Source organism: Podarcis muralis, chromosome 5 (assembly GCF_964188315.1).
Source record: "Podarcis muralis chromosome 5, rPodMur119.hap1.1, whole genome shotgun sequence".
NCBI classification, from domain to species: Eukaryota; Metazoa; Chordata; class Lepidosauria; order Squamata; family Lacertidae; genus Podarcis; species Podarcis muralis.
This window is the reverse complement of record NC_135659.1, coordinates 46,576,754-46,601,159: the sequence shown is the minus strand read 5'-3', so window position 1 is coordinate 46,601,159 and position 24,406 is coordinate 46,576,754. Positions and strand designations below refer to the sequence as shown.

General features: G+C 41.5%; 1 protein-coding gene across 1 annotated transcript in view; it reads right to left on the bottom strand.

Annotated features, from left to right (window-relative positions):
• FAF1 (Fas associated factor 1) overlaps window positions 1-24,249 on the bottom strand; it is a 167,906-nt gene extending 143,657 nt beyond the window's left edge. Inside the window, exons 1-2 of the mRNA XM_028733519.2 lie at window positions 23,763-24,249; window positions 11,583-11,651 (exon numbers count right to left, since the gene is read on the bottom strand). Of these exons, the coding sequence (XP_028589352.1) occupies window positions 11,583-11,651; window positions 23,763-23,807 (114 nt within the window). The 5' untranslated portion in view covers window positions 23,808-24,249. The remainder of the gene's footprint in view (window positions 1-11,582; window positions 11,652-23,762) is intronic.
• Window positions 24,250-24,406: the final 157 nt, after the last annotated feature.

Below are 24,406 nucleotides of genomic sequence, written 5' to 3'. Positions count from 1 at the left end.
ATAGGACACATACATGTCATTTTCTTCTTATTTTTCCATTCACACCTTGTAAGTACAAGTAGAGAGATCTAACACACTCTCCCTGGCCAACTGACCTCTTCCTAAAATATAAATTTAGTTCTGAGTTTAAGCAGTTCTTGCTAGGTTTAATATTAACTTCCAAAGGCTGGGTTTAATATTTAACTGCCAACAAATATGGTTTGTTTTTTAAAAAGATGTTTATGCAAAGTGCATGGAATGGCACTAAAATAATCACATACTTACTGCAATAGGTGGGGCACTCCTAACAGTAGCAGCCCAGATTCATAACACTAAGGTTTATTAAGTTCAGCTGTAAAAACACAAGACTCTTTTTTTTGTGCTTAGCCACTGAAGGTACATAGATTGATTCTCCATAGAACATAAAAATCATTTCAAATGGCTCCACAGGAAATTAAAATATTGGCTACTAACTCCTGTCATCTTTAGTCAGAGTTACCAGTGATACCTTCCAGTTCAGGAGAAACCCTAGTGGGCAAGGCTTTCAGATAACTAGTGGTAGCTAGACTGTATCATATGCTTCCATGCTTCCTTATTCCCTACTCTCTCTGCCTAATAAATCACCATCTCTATTTTTGTCTGTGGAGGATGCAAGTTGCTTGAGTACATTCATCAGAATTTAGCTTCCTCAGAACATCCTATCAACTATTAAACCAGTTGAGGACAGGTCTAATGCAAAAATGAAATACAGAAAGCAGGGCAGAGCCTTCTGCAATGTGCCAAATTGCTGGGGTGGGACAGTTCAAGCAGTGGTCTTTGGCTTGGAAATTGAGCCATGACAAGTACAGTCGTACCTTGGATCTTGAACGCCTTGGCTCCAGAACAAATCAGCTCCTGAACGATTGAAACCTGGATGTGAGTGTTCCGGTTTTCAAATGTTCTTTTGGAAGCCGAACGTCTGACGGGGCTTCCGATCAGAAGCCGCGCTTTGGTTTTTGAATGTTTTGGAAGTTGAACAGACTTCCGGAATGGGTTCCATTCGACTTCCAAGGTATGACTGTATTTTCATCTGTGAAATGTTATAGGAGGATACATTGTAGAGTCCTTCCTGTTCATCAGTTGCAAGGCAAACAAATGTTCCAATATTGGTATTTGACTAAAAAAAATTTACTATCTGGGCAGCTGGTTTCTAGTCAACTTTTTTTTCTATAAAAACCTTGTAATTAACCTTAGGAAATGATGTCCACTTGTGCTTCCCAGACAAATGGGTAAAAGCAAATCATCATCCCCGGCAGCCCAGAGCAGCCAAACAGTAGAGTATCTATTACTGTTAGCTTTACTCAGACTTCAAGGCTTAAAACATCAAAGTGTTCCAACTGCTAATGCAAAGTCACATACTCTTTTTTTTACCATGAAAATGACAACATTTGTTCCATTCAGACCAAAGCAAAGCAATGGCTGCACTGTTTTGAAATGCAGCGGCCTGTGCCACATATTTCAGAATCCTCTTCTATGTAAAAGGCCAATGTTCTTGAGAAATTAAAAAAAAATATATGCTTCCAGAGCAAACATACATCACAATACAGTGGGTATTATTATCCAGCATTGGAGTTACAGATTTCTCCTTCATCTGCAGCCTTCATGCACTCCCAAATCTGCCCTGACGTTTCCCCAACACTCCAGAGCAGGCCGGGGGGGGGGCATGTGGGAGGCTGTAGTAGAGAGAAGGGAAAGTCTCACGACACAAATGGAAGCAGATTCCACACCACTGGATACTCCCCAGTATGTTCCAAGATCCTTTTGCAAAATCTACCATATTTTTCGCTCTATAGGACGTACTCCCCCCCCCCAAAAAAAAATGAAGGGGAAGTGTGTGTGCGTCCTATGGAGCGAATGCAGGCTTTCGCTGAAGCCTGGAGAGCGAGAGGTGTCGGTGCGCAGCGACCCCTCTCGATCTCCAGGCTTCAGGAAGCTATCCGCAAGCCTTGGGAGCCCGGAGGGAACTCCCACCGGGCTCCGCAGGCTTGCGGATAGCTGCCTGCAGCCCAAAGCTGTTCTAGCTTTGGGATGTCTGCACAAAGTCTCCGCAGGGCGGCGGGGTGAAGGCACCCCGCTGCCCTGCAGAGGCTTGAAAGGCTGTCCCCGAAGCCAAAACAGCGAGACGGGGCACTGCGCAGCCCTCCGTCTCGCTGTTCTAGCTTCGGGATGGCTGTGCAAAGCCTCCGCAGGGCGGTGGGGTGAAGACGGTGGGGTGAAAACATACCATTTGTGACCTGTGTAAGTGCCATGTCACACCAGTTACTCCCTCCAATTTTTGCTCCCGAAGAAACTTGAGACTTACAGCCCAATTCTCACTGGGTTTACTTGTCATGAGCCCCACAGCACTGTCAGGCTTGGGCTTGGACTGGCAGCCCCAGAAAGAGAAGGAGAAAGAAACAGAGGTGAGAGATTAACTGTGTGGCCCTGGGTTGGAGTATGGGGGGATCCCACACCCTTAATGTCAGTCACCTTGGAAAAGGAAGCAGGGAAGATGGCTCTGACCTCTGAGGCTCTATAGAGCGGAGAGCCTCAGTGGAGGCTGGGGAGGACTTTAATCAGTCAATGGAGATGAACAGGTGGTGTCTGAACAGGAAAGTGCAGCTTTGTCACCTAGAACCAGGAACTGCCTTCACAGGTGAGAGGAGACCCACTCACCCCCAACAGAATGTTCGCTTGCAAGCTTGACATTCCCACAGTGTCAGAGAGCAGACCATGCCTCATGGTTAAAGGTTTGGAGGGAGGGGTGGGAAAACCTGTTGGGACATCTTTGTTGCTTCCATCCAGTTCTGAACTTCTTGCCCTACTCTTGAATCATGACTCCTGAGCACTGTGTCTGCTGCTGACCCTGTACTTGCCTGAATAAAAATCTCTTTCTTACAAATAACAGCCTCTGCCTGTGTGTTTTGGGTAGGAGCCTGAACATTACTTGGAACTGTCCCACTGATTTCAATAGGACTTCATTTGAAGTAAATAGGCCTGTGATTGCAGCCTCAGCCTTACACCCAGATGCCAAGTGCTGTTGCAAAATCCATATAATGTTACAGGTCTGATGTGCAATAAACCCACACTGCATCACTCCTATCCCAAGAACTAACAGTGCAATCCTATATGTGTCCTCTGAAAAGTAAAACTTATTGACTAGAAGGTTAATGAACTGCCACATAATTTTATCATTGAAAAGTACCATGTTTCTGTTGCTATAAGCTAAAACCTTTGAGAAAAGAGAGCTATGAGCTTGCAGGCAGCAATAATAATTTAGAATTCAAGCAAAGTTTTCATATATCCAGTTCACATGCTATACTAAAGCTCATTCTTTGTTTACTGCTCATGGTTTCTGTGGTATGAGTCAAACCACAAACCCAGGTTCAGGTACAACATTAAGCCAAACCATGACTTAGCCATGGGTACAACAACAGCAGCTGGGTTGGGGGAGGAGTGTTGTGGCTGTGATCTTTGTTCCAGGGACCTGTACAATTGGTTGTTTGTGCTAAGCCATGGTTTGGCTTAGTGTTACATGCCAACTGGACCATTGTGTATGAGGGAAAACCACATTCCAAAAAGCTACTTATGGCTATGAATTCTTTTTTAAAATCAGCCAAGCAACCCACCATAATTATTTTGTTTCTGATTTGAGGTTTTGAACACTAAAGGTTTTAACAATATTTAATATTAAAATTGGACTTTATATTTGTATATACTAAAGTACCAAAAGTTTCATAATCAAGATTTAAGCTTAGTACACCAAAAATATGAATTTGTGATGAGAAACGCTAAACGAGAAGGGGGAGGGATATTGGTTAGAGACTGCCAAGTATTTCTGTACTCTCAGGTGCTGCCTTTTGTGTGGACTGTGAATACAAAGAACTCTCTATTACAAGAAATAGAGTAGCTTCTTCATAAAAAGAAATTGACATTTATTAGCCTCGCTGCTCACTTGATGACTCTGCATTTCTGGTTGGCAGCTGTGCAAGGATAATAGAAGTCGAAAGAGCTCATTACTGCAGTAATGAAATTTCAACTACTATTTAGATAAGGTTGCACATGCTGCTTACATTACTTTCATAACGTTGACACCAAGCCTAACCAAACTCCTACCTCTATTCTAATACTGTATATTGTTGGCCACATACTAACAGAATATGTGATTGAATGGCAAGAAAGAAGTTAGGTGGCAAAAATAAATGCTGCCGGCACCCTGATTGCATTATATTTTCCTAAGCACACCTTGGGGGAAAATTAAATAAAGCTGGAGATTCAAACATAACAACAACAAAATTAGAAAGGCATATTGATGCTTTAAGTCAGATCCAACAAGCAATACTAGGCACCTAGCATTGTGCACTTGTGAACGCTACTGATTTAGCAGCCCAATGTCTCCAGATTCTGACTGCAGGAAATAACCACACAATGCATTTCATAGTAATTCACTGATAAACACTTCACTTTGTGGACAGGGGAGTTACAGATATTGCCAGTTCTCAATGAGGTATTGGAATTGCCAACTTTTTCTGGCAAAAAAATTGCCTTTGCTAATTGCGGGTCAGGGGCCGTGGATTTAACGAGTGAATGAAATGTCTTCCATCACAGCTGGAAAACTGAACAGTTTCATCTTCTGAATTTCTCTCTCATGTACCTATTAACAGTACAGAAACCCTATTAGAAAAAACGGTGATGCAATGACGACAGACATGATTACAAAATAGAAGCTCCATGTTCAGAGTCAGTACTGTATATCCCCACTCCAGCTTCTGGGACCAAGAGGGGAAAGCAACTGTGTTCACAGCATTCTTACAAGGTTCTCCAGAGCCACCTGGTAGGCCATGTGGGACATTTCTGATTTAAAAAAATTCATACGTTTTCAGGAAAGTGATTGTATCTTTTCCCAATAAAACTTATACAACAATGAGTAAGGCACCAATACTGAACTGGATTTTGAACGTTTAAGTAAAAAATGCAAAAGGCATAGGAGAGTTGTCTGCACTTCCTTTCAAATGTCCCCCAAAACAAAAGGAAACCCTACATAATTGCCAAAGTGTACTTGCATGGCTAGCCAAGTCATAAACCATTTCACATAAAGACAGAGGAGATAGACCATACCTCACATAAAGCTTGATGGACCTTATTACTAAGTGCTTTATGAGGACATCAAAACCTAGCGTGACCTAGCAAGCTCTACATTCTAGCACTCGAAAGCTTCACAAAACAATATATACTGAAACTGGACTTCTTTATAGACTTGCTAAGTGCTATTTTTGTAGAAAAATAGGTGCCAGAACTCACCATGAACACCTCCCTTGTTCCCTTATACAGTGGTACCTCGGGTTTAGTACTTAATTCGTTCCGGAGGTCTGTTCTTAACCAGAAACTGTTCTTAACCTGAAGCACCACTTTAGCTAATGGGACCTCCTGCTGCTGCCGCACCGCCGGAGCACAATTTCTGTTCTCATCCTGAAGCAAAGTTCTTAACCTGAGGTAATATTTCTGGGTTAGCGGAGTCTGTAACCTGAAGCGTATGTAACCCGAGGTACCACTGTAATAGTAATGCTGCCCACCTGAGAAATGCCGGAACTGAGTTCAGGCTGAAAAAAAGCCCTGGACTTGCCCCAAATGTTGGGAATTGTTTGCCCCTCTTCTTTCCTTGTAACAGCAAAACAAACACTCCAGAAAAGTTCATAAGCACATTTCAAACAACAAAGTCTGAATCAAGTAAAAACAATTAAAATCTGGAGCCTGTTTGAATTGTTCTCCAACCTTCCTTGGGAAACTCTGTTACCTGGCGGCTGGATGACTAGAGTGCAGAAGCAAAGACAACTTCACCTCACATGTGTGCCTGTTTAATTTGTCCTTAAACACACAGGGCCACATTCCAAGAATATATAGCAACATTTTGCATTTACAACCAGTTGTTATTATTATTAAAGGCTTTTTTTGTAAATTCTGCTGCTTGAGTCCTTAAGAATTCTGGGGCTTGCCATATTCTCTTCTGCACCCCAAAAAGGCCAAGGGAAGTCTCTGGAAAGGCATTCAGCAAGACTGCAGCAGCTAAATTCAGAGACCGACCATGTACAAGTGAAAGCACCTTACAAAATGGAGCAAGTCGATTGGATTCAAGCCAGTGACTATACAAATTAAGACTATAAGAGCCCTGCTTCTTAAATTCTGTAAGTTTCTAAAAGTGGATATATTTGTGAACTTGCATAATTTATTCCCATTTGATAGCAATGGAGAGGGCAAAATATTATGCAAAAGTTCACTCTAAAAATCCTGCCTAAACATCCCTTGCTGGCTTCTGAACTTTGACTAGCAACCCATATTCTGGAAAACCGATATTAATGGCTATAAGGACTAACGACTTGCTTTTTTCATTTTTAATAAAACAAATCTTTTCAAGTTGTTGATTTATCACTAACCATACCAAATTCTGCATCTGCATGGCATCACACAATGCACACAGGCCATGTCACAGAACATTAATATTCTTGTGGTTAGAGAGAAATATGCGTCTTGTCTCTTTCAATATGACTAACTGCTTTCAGTTTGCCCAAGTTTCTTTTGTGTTTTCATCGACTCTAGACTGTCCTCTTCACAATATGAACTGTGTATTTTAAAAAGATGCCCGTTTTTATGTCTTGATACAGCAGAACTCCCATGATACAGAATTTGGGTATGTGAATTTCCTGTGTGTTCTTCTTCAAGGTCTACATTAACATGACTTCTAGCTAGGGTTGCCATCATCCAGAATTTCCTGGACACAGCTGGGATTCGGTGGTGGTAAACAGTGTCTGGGCAGAAATCTCTGCAAATGTCCGGGAAAATCCGGACATATGGCAACCCATGTCGGAAATGTAGATTTGGCGAATTTCATTTAAACTGTCTCAAAAACTTCATTTTTAATGAGATTTTTTTTTGGGGGGGTGGCATATTAGTATTACAACAAATTTATCATATGTGTTTAAACCAAACACAGTGTGTTGTAGTGGTTACAGTGCTGGAACTGGGAGAACAAGGTTCAAATCCTCGCTCGACCATAAAACCCACCATCGGCCAGTCACCTAACTTATCTCATAATGCTGTTGCAAGGATAAAATGGGGAGAGGGATAACCATGTACTTCGTTCTGAAATCCTTGTATGAAAATTGGTATATAAACGTAATAATGAATAGAATCTTTCACGTCAAAACATGACCTCAAACAGATTAAGCAGGACCTGGATGAAAACTGCAAGATATGCTACAAATGCACATCTGCAACCATATTGGCTGCAGAAGTAGGGGCCTGCTTCCATGTGTAGATTTCTCTTGCTGGATGAAGGTGAGCATCTTTAGGGTGCCTGATATGTCTAGTCCCTCGTAAATACCAGACTTCAGAAGTCACTTCCATGACTCACTGGACTGGTAGGTCAACCCAACCTTCTTCAAATTCTCTTAAGATATCAAATAGCCATACACATCTGAGTGGAGAGATTATCCAGGTGAGAGATAAAAGTTAAAATTTGATCTGAGAATGCCATGGAGTGCTTTAGAGACACCTGGTCAAACTGTCTCTAGGAACGAGGGGGAATTAATTAAAAGCTTCCCTTTTGCTATGTGGATTTTCAGCCCTATGAATTTGTTCATTTTTTTTCAAAAATGAAAAAAGAACATTTTAAACAGTGGCTTCTTTATACGCAGGATTTATCTAACCTCTCTAATGTGCTAGTTTCTAAGAGGAGACCTCTCCATTTTTCCATTTTCAAAAGGAGTGAATATTATTATTAGGCTGTCCATAAAATTATTAAAGTTATGAAACTGAAGTATTATAAAAACAAGGCACAGAGCAGTTTCTGTCTTCTGATCCTTAGAAACAACATACAGGAGGAGCTGCAAGCCATCACATTAACAGGTGTGCTAAACCACTGACTTTACTGCAAAGACATGGTTGCTTTGAACCACTGCCAGCAAAAAGGATAAAGAAGTTAAATATAGCAGTAAAGCAGACATTTCAGCAAATGTTGAAATGTACGTTTTAGAGAATGTATGCTTAAAACCGGGATAATCATAACCATTTGCGGAGCTTCTACAATGAAACGATGTTCTTTGCAAATGGGTAGATGGAGGCTAAATTCACATTAATATGAAATAGCATTTACTTTTCTACCAGAGATAAATACAGTGAAAACAAGTACAGCAGACCATATGAAAAGTGGCCAACATGCAGCCAGCAGGCTACCAAGGCCCTGGAGGGCCATTTTGTGTATCCTGGTGCTTTTTGATAAAATCCTGAAACTCTCTACTTTTTGTCCCTCATGGTTGTAAAAATGAGTTTGAAAACACAGAACACTGACTTGCCAAAGACCACAAAAATGGAAAGCAAGTGAAAAGGATATAAAGTTGACTATATTTTATGAGTTGCCTCAAGTTTTAGCAATACCACAGCTTTCATTAACCTCCATTGACTTGAATAACCAGATAGCAAAAGGGAAACTTTTACTTACCAACATGGCAAGATCTTTTCACTAGAAAATGCTCTTAATTCCTAAAGCACAGTCAAACTGATCCAGACAATACTTTATTACAGGATTAACTGCACAAGTAAAAAACCAACAACTTTAAGTTGTACAACTCTCCCTGAGGCAGAAAAATAGTCCTTCCTACAAATAAAGTTAACCAGTTTGCAATATGAAGCATGCAAATTCAGTGTCAAGTATTTCTCAAACTGAGAATAACAAAGCCAAGAAGCACACATCTGAAATACTAGGGCGAAATGAAGAGCTACATCAGGGGTTCTCAAACTCCAGGGCACATTTGAGAAGATTGAGAATAACTGAAGCCCACTAGTCACAAAATGGCAGTGCAGGGGCAAAGACAGCCACAAAATGGTGGCAGATGGAGGTGGAGTTTGGCATGAACAGCTGACAACTAGTGCTATTTTTTTTTTACTGATACTTAAACCCTCTTTGGAAATTAATAACTTTCCCATAGCAATTTCCTTGGGACTCTTGAGCTCCATAGTAGTGCTTTCCTCAGGTTCTGGAATTAGCTCTGAAATTATCATGACTCAACCTACTACCCATTTTAGGTAGAACTTGCTGATTCAAAGGATCTAACTGGAAATGGCTATTTATTTTCTATCCCCGCCCCCACATACGCCTCTCCAATAATTTTTAACCATTTCCTCTCACTTCATCTTCCCTTCTCCTTTCATACATGGACAGATAGTTTGGAAGGAGTGGAGGGGGTACAAGTTATTTCATCCATACTCCAATCTGCCCACTCAACCTCTTCTTCCTGTAACAACATCCCTTCTTCCTCTCAATTTCCAGCTGTTTTGGGTTTTTTTAATTATCTCTTTCTGCTTTTCTTCATACCGTCCTCTAGCATTTTCCTTTCAAAAAAGGAAGATCTTTGCTTCTCTCCTTCCTCAACCTCTTAATCTACTGCCATCTTTATTCAGTGGCACTTTCTCTCTCCTACTCACCCACCCTACATGGGCATGCAGTTGCACACACTGACAATCCAAATTCTGGCAGTTCCTCAATACCAGGTTTTTCTTCTAAGGAGGAGGAAGAAACTATCACCTTCAGTCAGCCAGGAAAGACCTCTTGAGTCAGGAGGAAGCCTGGGGTGTGGGAGTATGAATGAGAAAGGCCAAAGGCATAGCGGCACCCCTGGGTGCATCTTCTCCTCCTCACCCTCAGTGTGACCGTCCCCATCCCCATTTTCCTTCCTCACACTCAGATAGCTGTTGTAATCGCTGCTGTCCATTTCCTCCCTCCTGGCTCCTTTCCAACTTTGCATGCTACAGGACAACTCTCTAACCTACTCCTGCTCCCACATGTACCTATACACTGCTCATGGTGTAGCAGTTGGGAGCAGGATGTTCAAGTGAGGCGGCATTGGGCAGGCTGCAGTGTTAAGCCCCTCTGGTGGTCCCATCACACAGTCTGAGGAACACTGAACAAGTTGCTACATCCTAATTCTATGGTGGGGGAAATACAACAAAAGTAGGTCACAAAATCAGTGTTCTTGAAAGGAAAAATTAAATACCTGATGCAGCAATTTACATGGGGCACAACAAGAGGAGAGGGAGGGAAGTCCTATTATGCAAACTGAAACCCTTGAAACCCAGATCTACTTTGTTGAATACTGCCCTTAGCTTGGATCCAGCACAGAGCTAGCTGAACTTACTTCCCATTGAAATGAGTAGGAGTTAAGTATTTCTTGTATTGTTTTCAACAGAAACCAAAATCAACTGTCTGGAGTCAATTCTTCTCCCTTTAATTCCATATATTTCTACTGTACATTTGTATGTTTTGCTGTGTTTCCAGTTTCTCAACGAAAATTTAAAGAATACAGATCCTAATACAAACCAGCTGGGCCTTTTCACCTTTATGATGCCATTGTAATGTGTGATGTGTTATACCCACTCCCTGTTTCTCATTTTTTTAACCTTACACTAACCCATGAAACTAACCCATGAAGGGACGTGGGTGGCGCTGTGGGTAAAACCTCAGCGCCTAGGACTTGCCGATCACATGGTCGGCGGTTCGAATCCCCGTGGCGGGGTGAGCTCCTGTCGTTCGGTCCCAGCTCCTGCCCACCTAGCAGTTCGAAAGCACCCTTAAGTGCAAGTAGATAAATAGGTGCTGCTTTATAGCGGGAAGGTAAACGGCGTTTCCGTGTGCTGCTCTGGTGCCGGTTCACCAGAGCAGTTTCGTCACGCTGGCCACGTGACCCGGAAGTGTCTGCGGACAGTGCTGGCTCCCGGCCTCTAGAGTGAGATGAGCGCACAACCCTAGAGTCTGTCAAGACTGGCCCGTATGGGCAGGGGTACCTTTACCTTTACCTTTAACCCATGAAAATGCCTTCCCTTTATTGGAAAGGTAAGGTAGCTCTGAGACGTTTTGGTAAGGAATTTTGCAAAAGATTTGCTGGAACTTCAAATGCAAATAGGTGCTTACTGACCCTCTCAAAATACTAGCTTTTTACCCCTGCATTTGCCAAACAAATCGTCCTTCACTATATACCTTAAGAACCTGGTGTTAACATTAATTTGTTCAGTCATAACCTCAGCCATTCTAGAAACTTTGCTTAAGGACCTGGGGGGTGGTCAACATATTGTAAGGGTCTCCAAGCAGATTCAATATTGCACTTGGTTGAGCTGCGGAGTGTCAGTACTGAGACTAGTATGAAAGCACGGTGTCATTCAATACCTGATCAAAACTAAATAAACACTACTCGTGGTTTACTATGAGGAGCACAGCATCAAAATTAGTAAGCAATACTGATGTCCACAGAGGGGGAGGGGCAAGGTAATGGCGAAGCTGACGTGGACCAAACATGCCAGCCACAGAATCACATTGATTCCACTAGGGTGTTTGCACCATGCACACCTCACCCCCTCCCCTCTCTGACCCAGTTTACAGCAGCAACACAGTCAGAAGGAGGTCAGGTAAGCAGCATAAACCCACTGCACCATGCACTACTGGACAGATGCATGGTGATCATGAAATTAATAGCTGACTGGCAACAAGTTTTGTTCTGGCTCTCTTTTTTCCTATACGACCAGTAAAAAACAGTACTTACCACTAAATCCCAGTTATTTTGTTCAAGTAAGGTGATAGCTTCATCAATATTTTCTATACCAGTACATGCCTAAAATGAAAAAAATAAATAAAAGGGTTCAGCTGAAGAAATCTCTCAAGTATTAATTCTTTAAACATTAAAATAAGACAGGGGTCACCAACTCAGGAACCATCATGAAAGCCTTGAAATTTCTAGGAAATGAGCCAGCCTGGCTGCTCCAGCTCCAGTTTTCAGGCAATGAATGAAGTCAGAGCTTTGACTGATAAGTGAGCTGTTTGGGCACCAGGCAACAGGAATCCCTGGGACCCTAAACAGTTGCTGTCCCCACCCCCCCTTTAGTGCAATTTTCCTGTTTACGTCTCATTTTCTAATCTTTGGAATCTCTTTAGCTTGTCCTTTCTTTTCCCCTAGCAACCAGGATGCATCTTTCCTATGACGGGCTTGTCTGAGATCAGGAAGCTCCTAGATGTTATTTTCTGCAAATGGTACTATACAATAAGTGACGGTGGAGGGTAAAGAATCCCCCTCCCTCCACGAAAGGCAAATCTTGGCATATGCAACTAAAAGAATCTCCAGTATTCATTTCTCAGATGTATACCCCATCTTTCTACATTAGGCATTCAAAGAGGCCAACAAAATTAGAAGTGGATACAATAACAAAAAAAACATTATCAAGAAACAAACAGAAAATATCAGTTCTTTCCATCACTCTTAGGAGAACTATACTGAAAGAACCGGGCCTCCTGGATGGGAGAAGAGAAGAAGAGAAGAAGAGTTTGGATTTGATATCCCGCTTTATCACTACCCGAAGGAGTCTCAAAGCGGCTAACATTCTCCTTTCCCTTCCTCCCCCACAACAAACACTCTGTGAGGTGAGTGGGGCTGAGAGACTTCAGAGAAGTGTGACTAGCCCAAGGTCACCCAGCAGCTGCATGTAGAGGAGCGGGGAAGCGAACCCAGTTCACCAGATTACGAGTCCACCACTCTTAACCACTACACCACACCACACACAGAGGACATAGGATTAAGTTTTCTTCAACATTTTCCCATGTTTCCTCTGACTTGTTATGTGCCTTTATGAAGCCCATAAAGCATAATTAACTGGGTCACTCTCCTTATTTGAAAGAAAAACATGGGAAGAAAATTTCAAATTACACTGACAGAGCAATAATATCAGGCTTCCTCAACCTTGGCCCTCCAGATGTTTTGAGACTAACAATTCCCAGCATCCTGACCACTGGTCCTGCTAGCTAGGGATCATGGGAGTTGTAGGCCAAAAACCTCTGGAGGGCCAAGGTTGAGAAAACCTGAATTATATGAGTGCTTACTAATAAGTTAAGTTCCACTGCATTCAGTGGGACTTTCTCTCATGTATGTGTGCACAGGATTAAAGCCTGAATATAGTTAGAAGCAAAAGGCGATCATTGCACTTCCCAACCACCTGCTCCTGTAGTATTTGAAAATGCATTATATTTTTTTAAAAAGCTCTTTCCAGCAACAACTTGCATTTCTTCTACTGAATAGCATTCAGAAGTGTGTTGGCAAAGAAACAGATGTTCATTACCCTTCAGTCGCTCTTCATTAACAACGAATCTTCATAAAACCGTATTTAAGAGTGCCGCTTATACTTGGTATTTATATTGCCGTTTGCAATGGAATTCTCATAACTCCCAACTGCAACTTTTCCATTAGAAAATAAGAAGCAGAAGCTGATTAAATAAAAACCAAGCACCATGCTGAACTGATGCTCTCCATATGCACATCCTCTTTGTAAGAGCAAGGGAAAATATTTTATAAAGAAGCAGAATTGCTTTGAATTAGTGTCTGTTATTCAGGGGGCACTCTTAAATGTATTCAAACCAGTTGCTTCATTACAAAGAATCCTACAGCTATAGCTCTGAAAGCTTCTATTTGAGGCTGTGTTCGCACTACTATTTCATCACAAGTTTGCTCTTTGAGATGCTGCTACAATCATAACAGGTCTTTACTAGTGCAAAATTCAATAGGAAAGTTCAAGCATCAGCTCTAGATGTCAAAAAAAGGAACACATCAAGACAGTGTAGAGCAGCCCTTCAGAGTGTCAGGAGCAAGAGCAGAGTAACCTACCTGTGGTAGTTGGGGACTGAGGGCAGTAGCTGAAGTTTCCATGCCATTAAACCTTCTCAGTGGACAATAAATACATCTCTGTGATGGAGTGAGGCTAACAGAACAATCCTGAGTGCAGGAAGCTATTGGAATGAACACCAATTTAAATTAAGCTGGCATAAAATACCCCTATTTCAAAGTGGGTTCAGCAGCAGCGCTGCTACCTCCAGCTGAGCTAACCCAAGTCTAACAGAGGGGAAACAAGCCTTTAAAATAGAGTTTGACTCTATTTTCCAATAGGTTGCCAGACATAGCTGTCAACTTTCTCCTTTTCTTGCGAGGAATCCTATTCGGAATAAGGGAATTGTGCATATCTGGGGTTTCGACTGCACTATAATATTACTCTTCCTCCAATATGCAGGGGACCTAAGCACCTTAGGTGAGATAATCAAATCTTGCCCTTCCCGTTTTAGACTTTTCTTTATAACACTGTATTCCTAATGTGTTGTGTTGTTTCTGTTGAAAGCATGGAAGAGGATACAGCTACCAGAGTACAGTAGTAAGGAATTAATAAGGAATATTATTTAGGTAAATATATGAAACGAATGCTGATTTTGTATGTAACGGATCAATGCAAAATTTATTTTTCTTTTAAAATAAAAATGAATAAAAAGAACATTTTTTTAAAAAAAGTTTGAAATACTGCATTAAGTGATTTTTGGTGTTTTGACATCCCACTTAACCTGGGCAATGTAGAGAAAGAGGACTGGAGTCAGCTTTTCATTCAACCTGGTCTTCCTATAGCATATAGTATCTGATTAGTGATTAATTCTTAATGAATGATTTAAGGGAGCAATACTCCCCATAAATGGAAGGGGTTCTTTTCAAGCACAGTGCCCTTACTTAACATATTAATATTTTTTAAAGTAGATTCGGCCACTTTCTCAGCAACCTATACTCATGCCGTGTAGCACAATAACGTCGCCTAAAATTTGTCACATGAAATATAGGCAGAACTGAAGCAAGCATAATCTGGTTTACAGGAATACTTTCCAGTCCTATTTGGGTGACAGAAATGCCACCAAGTTAGCACTGTCATTCGGCTATCGGTTTGGAAGGAAAATTTCAAAGGTTGTGATGTATCATGAGAAGACAACCAAAGTGCCTCTTACTAGATGTGAAGATATGACACATAATACAAGGTGCTGTTGCAGCGGGCAGCATTCTTTTCACAACAATAACAATTCATCAACTGCTCCTGCAGAGTCATTAAATCCCATACAAAGGAAAGGGAACCCCTACATTCCTAAAGTCACAGCTAATTGTGTCAACACAGTCAAGAAATAATGATAATAAAAGGGGAGAAGGAAGCTTCCAGCTAAACTTCTGCTTTGGTGAACTATTTGCCCTAAATACCTATCTTTGCACTGGTTTTAGGAGAGTAGCTGCGGTAATCTGTTGCCAGAAACAAACAATTCTTTTCTCCTTAACAACACTGATTGTGGCATGAACCTCTGTAGACAAGCATCTACTACACGACATCACATGTGGTATGGGAACAGGCATACCATCACATTTGCTGTAATTTAGCAAGGAAGCTTTAGGCCTCAGCCAGAAACAAAAGCTTTGTTCTCTCCCTGATTTTTGAGTTTATTCATACATGCATATAATATTGTTGGCTCTATGGCGGCCATGTGTCTTATTTTACAGAGAACTGTCCTCTATTTGAAGTTGTCCTCAAAGGGCTGACTGGTCCTAATCTGGTTTAAAGATAAAGAACCATCAGGTAGCAGAGCAGGAGCCTTAAAGCTGCTCATCAAGAGTTAATAGACACCTAGAAAGCAGAAGAAACAGAGGCCATCTGATTGCAGTCTTCTGCACCATGATGAAATGTACTTCTGTGCAGGTATGCATTTCATGCTAATCCATGTCCTCTTTGAGGGGGCAATACATTTATTCCTTATTCTTGCATGAAACATACACAACACACCATTGCCACCATTTTTAATGTGGTGGTAGTGGCCTCTGAAACCCTGAAGAGCCTGAAACAAACAAATTTAAAGAACAGCCTTTGCCTCTAAGTGCAACGAATGGGGACAAGAAAGAGGCCCTTTTCAGCAGGTGTGCCAAAGCTACAGAATTAATTCCCAACACGACATCTTCTAACTCCTTCCTTGGTGCACATGCATTGGCCATGCCCCATATGACATGTGACTGGGATCAATGTGAAGCTGGTTCTACACACAGGAATGCAAGCATGTAACCCCCTGCTCTCAGACTAATGGTGATCGTGTGTTGCCCAGAGAGCAGAGCTAATGCACACATCAGCATCTAAGTGGAGCTAGCCTATTCATGCATAAGAACCCCATCACATGTTCATTCTAGTATATGTGCTGCCGAAGCGAGCACATCACATGTTCATTCTGACCATCTAAAGAAGAGGGCTACAGTTGGGGAAGGAGGCAATGCATAGTCAATTGATCTAAGGGGCCACTAGCCTTTGGGAGCCTGTGAGCACATTTCAGATTTTAGGGAAGTGGCCCATCCCCTCCACTGTGCCACTTCACTCCCAGGTAGACAGGAAATATGTACACATCTTTGGGTAAACAGTCAGATCCAGTAGAATGAAAGTGGATCCTGTTCAAGGGGGGGACCCCTCCCCCCCAAAATAATTGCAACTTAAAGCTTATAGTGGTACATATAACACAATTTTTAAAAAGCAAAAACAGATCTGGTGCTTACCAACACCACAGAAAACAATGATCTAAGACAAGAATCATCAAATGTTTTTTACATAGGATGACAACAAAGCCACCAACATATCACTGAACACACTTGTGGACATAGGGCAGACATTCACGTACCTGCTTTACTTCTTAAAGCAGCACACAGTTAAGCTATGGAACTCTGTACCACAGGAGGCAACGAAGGCCACCAACTTAGATGGCTTTAAAAGACAACTGGACAAATTTAAGGAGGAGAAAGCTATTGATGACTACTAGCCATGGGGGTTATGCTCTGCCTCCACACCTGGAGGTAGTAATGCTTCTGAATACCAATTGATGGAGACAACAGGAGTGGAGACTGCTCTTGTGCTCAGATCCTGCTCTTGAGAATCTCCACTGAACACATGCCTCTCCCCAAGCGATAGCCCCTCTCTCCAAGGCAAGTTACAGCTGTCTCTGGGCCCTTCTCCACACACATCTTTGAATGCTTTTACAAGGCCATAGTGCGACCTTGAACTCTAATGCCTCTTTCTTGCCTGGATGGTGTGTACAGAAGCCTCTGACTTTTGCATGGCTGGAATATAGCTTACCATACAAAGGTAAAAGTCACATCTCCTGTTTTGCCCACTTTTGCCTCTGGCCCCAAACACCACTTGCACAGAGCCCTTCAGAGGTAGCCCATAAGAGAACACGACATTAGGGCAGGCTAACTCCTGTTTTACAGTAACAATATTTTGGCAAGATTAAGTATTAGAGAAATTTTATTAGAGAAATACTAGAGAATTTAGTTCATACAGAAAATAAACTGCTGAGAGTTAGTGTTGTACTGTGACTGATAAAAATGCCTTTTTTAAAATTAAAAAAGTGTGGTTTTTTTTTATTTAAAGTGAGGTTCCACACAGCTGCAGTTCATCTAAGTTTACCCCAAGAACTCCCCTACAAAAACTGGGACAAATAGTGAACCAGAAAAGCACTTGCAGTAACCAGGGAGAAGCAGAACCAGCCATTTGTTTAATCTCAGTTGAACCTCCTGACTTCCTACACCAAACTGCTAAATAGGAGTTTCTCAGCCTCTTACCATAATGCCATCCATCCTTGCTCCAGTTTAGTGTCAGAAACCATATATTCAGACTGCCATTGCCATGCCAAGGATGGTGACAATGTTGGCTTTCCTAGCATGCATCCCTTAGACCAAGCCAGACCTGTTCCCTCCAAATACACAAAGCTATAGGTGCAGCACATACTCAGAAAATGCCAGAAAAAGAGATTATAATGAAATACACCATTTACAAAGCTATGCTAAATAAAACAATACTGGATTATTAATCTACCTTAATTTTATCCAAGTCTTTGTTTTGCCATTCCCTATATAAAGCAGACACCCATGTCAAAGTGTCATTGAATTACAAATAATGTTTGGCACTCACTGTGAAAATGACTTGTTACTGATTTACTGTACCCTTCTGCAGGACTATCTCTTAATGGATCATTCCCCACATCAAGAAAAGCAATGAAATTGAAAGAACATGGCAGTAAGTGGGAGGAAATCCACCTGTGTGTTTCATTTCCAACATGGCAGGTAGCCGAAAGGGGAATTACAAAGTATCTTGTACAGTTTAAGCAGAAACACGGGGCACAGGATGATCTTGCACTATCACATCTCCCAACTGGATAGCAACTGCAACGAAGCTATTACATTGGTGGCCATTCCAACCTGCTGTTTAGATTAAATGGGTCATGTGCTTAGGGACATGACTTGGGTGACCAGCCCAATGCAAACCACACAATTGGGCAGAACCAGTGCTTTTTTCTGGGGGGACGGAGGGGGACACATACCCCTAAACATTTTGTGAATCTTTGTACTTTTGTCCATTTACTGTATTTATTTTTCCCGATTTGACCTATAAAAATGTGATTTCCTTGAGTCAAAATGAGAGTACCCCTAAACATGTTTTTAGGAAAAAAAGCACTGGACAGAACCAAAACACGAGCAAACTAGGAATCTATGCCTGCTAGCCATAAGAAAGCTGGCCAAGATCCTACTTTTTCCAAGCTCCCTGATCTGCCAGTTACGGAGGTGAATTATTAAGTAGAAACCCTTTGGGAATCACATCTCTGACAAAAGCTAAATCCCATAGCAATCTTTAAAGATAAAGAACATGAACCAACCAAAGTAAACCACTTTTACATCCAACTGATGTCAGTGGAAGAGTTAAATATGTGTGTAAATCTTATTCATTAAAGTCAATGCAACAGAATGGGGTGGGGGAATGAAGTACCGGTAGTATATTCAGAAATGTCTTATCAGATTTAGAATCTTGACAGTGCAATCCTAGGCATGCCTACTCAGCAGTAAGTCCCAATGAGTTCAATGTGACTTACTCCCAAGTAGGTGAAAATAAAGTGCATGTAATCATATGGTAAAATTGTGATGTGTGCTGGACATTTATGAACAAATTGTTTAAGTTTTATTCAAAGTACAACTTTAAATACTAGAAAAAACAAAAAAAAATTCCTTCCACACTGTGTATCTGAAGAAGTGTATCTGAAGAAGTGTGCATGCACACGAAAGCTCATACCAAGAACCTACTTAGTTGGTCTTTAAGGTGCTACTGGAAGGAATTTTGTTTTGTTTTGACTATGGCAGACCAACACGGCTACCTATCTGTAACTTTAAATACTAGAGTCAGAGATGTAAGTTTCTGCACCCTAAAGTAACATTTGTCATGTTGCAAATAGGCAAAAAGAAAATGTTGAAAGTACAAACCATTAGTATTATAGCAACGTTCTATTATTTGAGCTTAGAAATAGTTCATAGACAGTTGTTATCCAGAAACAGAAGAAAATCATGTTAGAGGACAAGTGTAGAATTCATGTCTGTATACTGCAATTAGAATAATTTCACTGATAATTCAGAAAAAGCAAATATTTGGCAATTTTAAAAAATCGTATTAGCTGTACACTGGTGGGGAAAGACACTTCCACACTTGAACTATTAGAGGTCTATGCATAGCTGAGATAGTATAGTATATATATTTAAAGAATTATCCTACTAATAAGACCTATTGTAGTACAAAAAATACTAACAAGACAATCTGCTATTATCAGGCAGAGCCTATTACACACTTATCTTGGAGTAACTCCCACTGAACTCAATGGGGGTTACTTATGAGTAGACATGGATAGGTTTGCACTGTGAAAATAGCTGTTTAAACAAAGGACATGAAACAGAAACAGCAAGAAAGCATTTTGATTGTCCCCCTATTTACAAATGAGTGCTGTAGAAGCCACATCATTAACTCAGCACATTCTTTGTTCAGTCAACAAGAGATATGGGAATCCTGAGGGTTTTTTTTTAATAATGCATGACAAAAAAGTCATGTGTTAATCCTAGAAGCTGTAGAACCAAAACACTCAAATCCCAATTTAAAAGGGACAAAGGTGAGAGCTGTTTCCTAGTTCTGCTGGATCTCTCAGTGGCCTTTGACACCATCGACCATAACATCCTTCTGGACAGTCTAGAGGGGCTGGGAGCTGGGGGCACTGTCATACAGTGGTTCCGCTCCTTCCTCCTGGGCAGTGTCCAGAAAGTGGTGGTGGGGGATGAGTGTTCAGACCCCTGGGCTCTCACTTGTGGGATGCCTCAGGGTTCTGTCCTCTCCCCCATGCTTTTTAATATCTATATGAAGCCGCTGGGAGAGATCATCAGGGGGTTTGGACTGGGTTTTCATCAGTATGCAGATGACACCCAGCTCTACCTCTCCTTTAAATCAGAACCAGTGAAGGCGGTGAAGGTCCTGTGTGAGTGCCTGGAGGCGGTTGGAGGATGGATGGCGGCTAACAGATTGAGGTTGAATCCTGACAAGACAGAAGTACTGTTTTTGGGGGACAGGGAGCGGGTTGGTGTGGGGGATTCCCTGGTCTTGAATGGGGTAACTGTGGCCCTGAAGGACCAGGTGCGCAGCCTGGGAGTCATTTTGGACTCACAGCTGTCCATGGAGGCGCAGGTTAACTCTGTGTCCAGGGCAGCTGTCTACCAGCTCCACCTGGTACGCAGGCTAAGACCCTACCTGCCCATGAACTGTCTCGCCAGAGTGGTTCATGCTCTAGTTATCTCACGCTTGGACTACTGCAACGCGCTCTACGTGGGGCTACCTTTGAAGGTGACCCGGAAACTGCAATTAATCCAGAATGCGGCAGCTAGACTGGTGACTGGGAGTGGCCGCCGGGACCACATAACACCGGTTCTGAGAGATCTGCATTGGCTCCCAGTACGTTTTTAAACACGATTCAAAGTGTTGGTGCTGACCTTTAAAGCCCTAAACGGCCTCGGTCCTGTATACCTGAAGGAGCGTCTCCACCCCCATCGTTCAGCCCGGACACTGAGATCCAGCGCCGAGGGCCTTCTGGCGGTTCCCTCTTTGTGAGAAGTGAGGCTACAGGGAACCAGACAGAGGGCCTTCTCGGTAGTGGAACGCCCTCCCATCAGATGTCAAAGAGATAAATAATTACCTGACATTCAGAAGACATCTTAAGACAGCCCTGTTCAGGGAAGTTTTTAATATGTAACGCTGCACTGTTTTTAACACTGATTGGGAGCCGCCCAGAGTGGCTGGGGAAACTCAGCCAGATGGGTGGGGTATAAATAATAAATTATTTATTATTATTATTATTATTATTATTATTATTATTATTATTAAATATGTACAAACATAGTAATCCATCTAAAAACACATATTAAAATAATACCGAAAGAATAAGATCAAACCCTGATGTGGTCAACTTGCAAAGTAGTGTACCAGCACCTGGATGACCTAGATTCACATCCCACTTTAGGTCACTTACAGAACTCAGATACAAATCCTACTGAATTAAATGGGAATTATTCCTAGGTACTTATGCATAGGGTGATTGAAGAAGGCTTCAGTCCTAGTTACACATACTTGGAAGTCAATGGAGTTTACACCTATGTAAGGGTTATTATGAGTAAAGTGCAGGTGACCTCGGAGAAGTCATTAATCCTTACCTTTGCAATCGGTAAAAATGAGAATGATTACCAAATAAGTCCTGAGAACTAGTAAACTATATCTGCAACAATATTACACAAAACAGTGATTTAAAGGATTAATAAAGCCTAAAATGACTAAATCATTATGAAACAACCCTATATGATAAATTGTTATTAAATTATGGACCTCAGAAAGTTATAAACCTACAGAACTATAATTAAGGCAATTCTGAGTTCATCATTGTTGTTCTTAAATCACATTTAAATACCTGACAAAATTAGAGCTGCAGCAGGGGAAAGAAGCTTTAAACTTCCTACACTAGCTTGGGATACATTAGTTAAACCCTGATCCAAAAATACAATGTACTGTATATGTGGAGGAGGATTGCAGCTTGCCAAACAATGCCACATTTTTGCCAGCTCAAAGACTAAGATTAAATATAGGTAGATTTTTCTGTCTATTTATAAGGTGTCTGTCTTTACAGCTGTCAACACATTTATTCAGAGTATTTAATTCCTTGCAGACATTCTCTGCAATTGTAGAACATCTCTACAAGCAGACATGAAAATGCATGTTTAATAAAAGATAATAAAAGTTTAAAATACAGTAAATGTGGACTTCAATCAAAAGCTCAGAACCAAGTTGGTACAACAAGATCAGAACTTCCCTGGTCAGGTAGAACAGGCAATAATATCAACAAGCTCAGTGAATTTCTGAAAATTTCCAAACATAATTAACAACTTTCTGATCCTCTAGAATGAGATCTTAACAGTACATTTTAATGTGTTGTAAATATTAAAACTGACCTCAAATATTATTAGTGCTATAAACAAGTTTTCTATTAATGTAATAATGGTTTCTTAAGATCCAACAAAAAAAGCAATTTCCATTGAGTTTTCATTAAAATGTTGAAGTATACATATGTGTCTAGCCATCGTAAGTTGACTTCTGTTCCTAATTAGCCAAATTCACTGCAGGTTCACTTTGAAGTGAGTTCCATGGGACTTATGTACAAAAAGTAAGGGTGCCGAGAACAGCAGCCTTGCATACATACTTATGTGTAACTTATTTCACTCATGTTCTTTAAAAGTCTCGCTGATTATAATCATGCTAATGAGTTTGTTTGGAACTAGGATGTCAATCATAAAATTCTACGTTCATTTTACAATTTATATTTTTGACATTGTTAAGTGATATGTAGTATTAATACTAAACATGTACCCATTCAACTTTCTATGAAAAAAGAAAATTAAATATACCTTGATTATTGTTTTTAAAAGCATGCATTCATATGCAGAAAGGCAGAAGTGAAAATATTTTTTAGAAAATTATTAAAGGTACACTTTTAGTAAGATACTGGATTTTAGCCTTAACCTAGAAATAAAGATAAGTCCCTAGAACTATAAGTACTATGTATATCTTTAAATGTTATGCAGATACATACACACTATACATACATAAGATCCCAGTACCTATGAACAAGCATGGTACAAGAGAGCACTGCTTTTTCCTAATTATACTTTTAAAATATGTACAACAAAGTACATATTTCAGATTTGGACTGTATCCTATTTGGACTCAGAACAAGTTCATGTTAGGAAATTTCCTCAGACAGGAAGTTGGTAAGGAAACTGCCTTATTAACTTAAATTATACTGGAAGAATATCAAAATATCACAAAAAATACACACCATGGATGAAGCGAAGCTCTTACAGAAGTACTACGTATTTCTTTGAAACTGGATGTTTTGAAAATCAATTTTAGTGGAAAGTGAATCAGTGGATTTTCTCATTCCAGATGTCTTTTCCACCCCAACTCCCTTCTTTAACATCTTTCCTCTCATATCCATGAGTGAAACAGGTATGGGCCCCTGGAATTTTGGCAAGCCCCTTATAATGAAAGCATCTTAGTCCCTGCCCCTTGCAATTTATTATTAAAAGCTCACAGGGATGGTCAGAATGAATCGGTGAGATCAGGATACAAACCTAAAAAACAACAACATGACAAAACAAAGACATATGCATATTATCTGAGGTGGTTTTTCCTTTGTGAAGCACAGAGATAAATGCCTTGTTTATAAGTGGAGGAGCTTTTTTCGTCTTATTTATTCCCCTTGAATACCGAAAACTGGATACAATGGATAAACAGCCTCCAGAGTGTTGTTGTTGTTGTTCCTTGTTATCCCACTGCTGTCTGAGAGCAGGACTCACGTTTCCAGAGCGAAAATCTCCCCACAAAAGCACAGAAAGCAGAGAAACGGGGAGAAAAGGAACCATTTTTAAAATAATAATAATAAAAAGAGCGAGAAAGATTATGATCAGAATATGGCAGTGGTGGATGTGGTGGAATTTGAAATTTACCTGAAAATCAGCCAGTATCATTTCTCTATCCATGTTGGACGCCATTGCAGCCGGTAGTGTCCCCTCCTCCTATCTGAACTGTGCACCTGCAGGTTGCTGCTGGCGAGAACCGGGCTCCAGGGAGTTGGGGCTGGGGCGGGGGGTGGGGGGACGAGAGAGAAAGGGAGGCTAAGAGCTCATCTAAAACTCCAAACTCAGCCAAACCCCTCAGAGCCTCTCCCCAAATATCTCCCCTCTCCCAAAATCCACTGTCCCGGCTACTGGGGAGCTCGGGGAAGGAGGACTCCGGACCTGAAGGGTGCCAGGCAGCAGTCAGCCCTGCCTTTAAAGAAGGAGAGGAGACTCCAGAGCAGCTTCCTCCCTGCCTTGCAAGCGGCTGTCGCACATTTTGCCTGTCATTGAGGTCGCAAAGAGACGCTTTCCGGCCGCCACGTGACTCGTCCTTCTGTCAAATGCTCGCAAGTGGCCGGGCCGGGAGGGGGCGGGGAGGCCGGGAACGGGTTGTGTAAGGAGCGGCAGAATGAGCATTGCAAGGAGCAGCAGGGCAGATTGCACCGGGGGCGCCCCAAGGAGCTGGCCTAAAATGGTGCAGGGAAAGAAAGGAAAGGCTGGCGCGGGCGGGCGGGTTTCTCCCTCCGCTGCCT